The sequence below is a fragment of the Rhagoletis zephyria genome, unplaced genomic scaffold (genome assembly GCF_001687245.7).
Source record: "Rhagoletis zephyria isolate East Lansing unplaced genomic scaffold, Rhagoletis_zephyria_1.1 Rzeph_scaffold_02798, whole genome shotgun sequence".
In the NCBI taxonomy this organism is placed as follows: domain Eukaryota; kingdom Metazoa; phylum Arthropoda; class Insecta; order Diptera; family Tephritidae; genus Rhagoletis; species Rhagoletis zephyria.
In genome coordinates, this window is record NW_016159882.1 from 71,301 (window position 1) to 74,869 (window position 3,569).

The 3,569-nt window shown below is 32.5% G+C and overlaps 1 protein-coding gene across 1 annotated transcript in view; it reads right to left on the reverse strand.

The window, feature by feature from the left end:
- LOC108367741 (sialin-like) overlaps positions 1 to 377 on the reverse strand; it is a 2,604-nt gene extending 2,227 nt beyond the window's left edge. The window contains exon 1 of the mRNA XM_017622427.1: positions 180 to 377. Within this exon, the coding sequence (XP_017477916.1) occupies positions 180 to 216 (37 nt within the window). The 5' untranslated portion in view covers positions 217 to 377. The remainder of the gene's footprint in view (positions 1 to 179) is intronic.
- Positions 378 to 3,569: the final 3,192 nt, after the last annotated feature.

Here is a 3,569-nt window from a genome sequence, read left to right on the forward strand (position 1 = left end):
TTTTTTTTTTATATAGTGGGCTATACTTTCATAAAAAAAAAATAAACAAAAGAAAAATAGCCATGTCGCAAATAGAATGTCGCGTCACCATTTGTTTGTCCGGCACTGCGTGGTATTAATCGTTTTTAAGATAGGTCAAATAGTCTTGTATTTATTAATTTTATTTATTTATTTTTAACCTTTCTCCACTTTTGTTGTGCTTAATTCTTCACTCATTTTCCAACGCTGTTTGCAAGCACAAAAATTTCTGAACTTTATGGTTGACACCGCTCTTGCTATACGAACACTTCTTTTGACGAGTTCTGATAAGTAACTGGTTATTGTTTTATTAGATAGACTAGCCAATGCTTGGCGTGCTTCGCATCGTCTGATAAGAACATTTGCGTCGGTCAGTGCAAAAATAGTATGTAGTAGTGTTGGGAAGTATCGAGTTCTTTGGTATCGATACTTTTAAGGAACGGGTATTTTTGCGGAGTACTGAGTACTTTCTTTAAATATATGTACACATGTTGGTAACATTTCAATGCTCAGTGTAAAAATTTCACAAGCTGGTAGCACTTTACTCAAATTAATATATTAATACATACCAAATTACGTCAAATGAATGGCTACAAGTATTGTACTTGAAAATTACAGAAACTTGAAATTGAGGACAATCATTTCTGAATACCGATACTTAAAAAAATTGGAGTACCTTTGGTAACGATACTGCTCAACACTAAAAAGTAGCGTTGGAAAGCAAAATCGTTTCGTGAAGTCAACGTTTTTCCTCTAATGATTATTATAATTAAATATTGATCAATAATTAACTTCCAAAGTAGATTTCTTTATTTGAAAACTTAACCAACCAAAAATGCCACAATGTCGTCAATTGCTAGTTTTTACTGGTTTTGGGTTCAATGACTAATTTTTTTCGTCTCAATTAAACTCTCAGTGTTGGGTGTGAATTTTTTTTAATCCTCATCCATCGTTGCCACAACAGCCTCCGAGGGGTTAACGCGTTGCAGCAGCATCGTTGATAGGAAGCTTTGCAAGTGACGTGCGCCGAAGAGGGGAGCTGTAAAGGAAAAGATGCTCTGCTTATATTTTTGTATGTAGATTTCTTATTTCTGTTTACTATATTTTATTAACAACGATCTCAAGTTGTTGTTATGTGATATGTTTTTTTTTAAGTTTGCTATTCAATTACTAAACTCTTTCAACGTGATGTTACAATCTGCAATATGATAATGCTCCACTGCAACGCACTGTAGCTGACTTTGATTACGACAGTCGTTTTCGACGCAAAATCTCTTAGAGAAGCGGCGCATAATTAATTTACACATCACGTTAATCGGTACAGGACGTAAGCCAAAATTCTAGAGAACGCATAGATGCCCCCAATTGAAAACAATGTACTGGGGTCCTTGGGGCCGTTGAATCTAAGTTTTAAGCGAATCTAATCGATTAAAATTTGTTTGCCTGCCATTTTGAATTTTTCCAACCTGACCTCAGATTCGTAATAAACGGCCCAAGGAACACAATAGGGAAACGTTTCAAGCAGATCGACTCTATTTTAGTGTTTTGGCCGCCATTCGCCATTATGAATTTTTAAATCTAGGTTCGTAATCAGCAACCTTAAAAAAACATAAGAAATCGTTGTTACTTTTTCTTATTTAGTGTGTTTTCAAAGGCGGCATCTATGCTATCTTTTTAAGATCTTTTTGAATCTTTCTAATCCTTTCCATAGAATTTTTTCGATCGTACTCTACCGAATTAATTGATGTGGAAATGAATTATACCCCACTTCTCTAAATCTAAATCGCTATGTTTAGCTCGTTGCCGCTCGTGATCTATGCGTCTCACGAAAAAAAAAAATGTTTGTTAAAAGTTTTGGAGAATGAAGTTCTCTAAAATTTTCGAATTTGAAGATGCTATGCATTTGCAACAGAAATTGCCGAAAAATGCCAAAAATCATAAAAATTTACCAAATTTTCGCACTTTTCCCTAATTATTTACGAAAAAACTGGTAAATCGCAAAAAACCTAAAATCTAAGATGGCGCAATGTCTCCATATGAAATTTAGGAAAAGACTGGATCCATGATTCAAGTGTCAAATAGAAATAAACTGCTTCAAAAGTTTCCTACAAAAATTTTTTTCCTTCTTACCATTTTGAACTAAATGTATTGGCCTACTATATTTTATTTTTNGTTACTTAGTTATTTGATTAGATTATAAAAGTTAATAAAAGCAGTTGTTCTTGAAATGAATTTATATCCTGAATATAATCGATCAGCATCGGCCGATTAATCGTTCGGACTCTAGTTAATATAATCATCTGCTGTAAAAGAAAACTAGAAACAAAATAAATTTTACGTGAATAAACAGCAAAATTTTAGCATTAATTAGTTAAAAGAAAATAACTAAAACATTATTTATGACATACATAGATAAATTTGTTTATATGTATGAGCTATTAAAAAACTTCACACTTTCATATCTGCTGCCAAGGAGAGTCGTACGAAATACTTAACTATCTCCAATTTTTTATAACTATGAATAAATCTTTAAGGAATTTTTCAATAAGAAAAGCTTCACTGTGGAAGCTTTATTAGAAGATCTTCCAGTAGTGCTGCCACGACGATAAGGTTGGTTTCCATGGCAACCATAGTCTATTTCAAAGTTAAATTCCAACTGTTTTATTATTATTTCATGTATGTAAATTATTCCCTTCTAAGGGAAGCTGAATTAGAAGGTTTGGTTTTGCAGAAGGATAAGTCGGGGTCATCCAGGAATGGCTTGATAATCTCTAAATGACCCCGAAGATCTCCACTTACCATGCTGATCGTATTGTGCAGCTGCACAGTGGTGGGAGAAGACATGCTGTACGCGAAAAGTTAGAAGGGCAGTTACGATTATAATAAAAGTGCGGGATCGTAGTATTGTTGTAATTCTAAATACGAATACGCCATAAAATTTATATTTTGACATTTGACAGCTGTCAAATCAACTTACAATTTCCTTAAAATTAAGAAAATCTCTTTGAAAATATAACTGATTATATTTTTTGACAAGCAAATCATGAATTTTATGTCAAATTAAAACCTCGACAGCTGTCAAATGGACTGTGAATTTTTCTAAAAATTAAACAATCTTTTTAAAAATGCCACTGATTAGGTTTTTAGGCATGCTGATCACGAATTTTATGTCAAATTAAAACTGTGACAGCTGTGAAACTTTTTCGGTTGACAACTGTCAAATCAACTGCCATTTTCAGTTAAGTAACACAAAATATTTGTTTAGCCAAATTTCATTTATTATATACGAGGGAATATATCTAAATGAATTTATGATCAAATTATGAAATAATAACAGTAATTATACATATTTACAAATTAGGAATAGTTGGGGCCGTCTGCAAGATGTTCATACCAAATAATTTGATCTCGGCTCCAACAGTTTTTTAAGATTTTTCTTTATTTTATACGAGATTCATCATTTGCAAAACTACAGTTTTCTGATTTTTAAATAAAGTTACTCAGGTTTGAATTTTTGGAAATTTCGGACGCCATATTGGATATTGCATTTT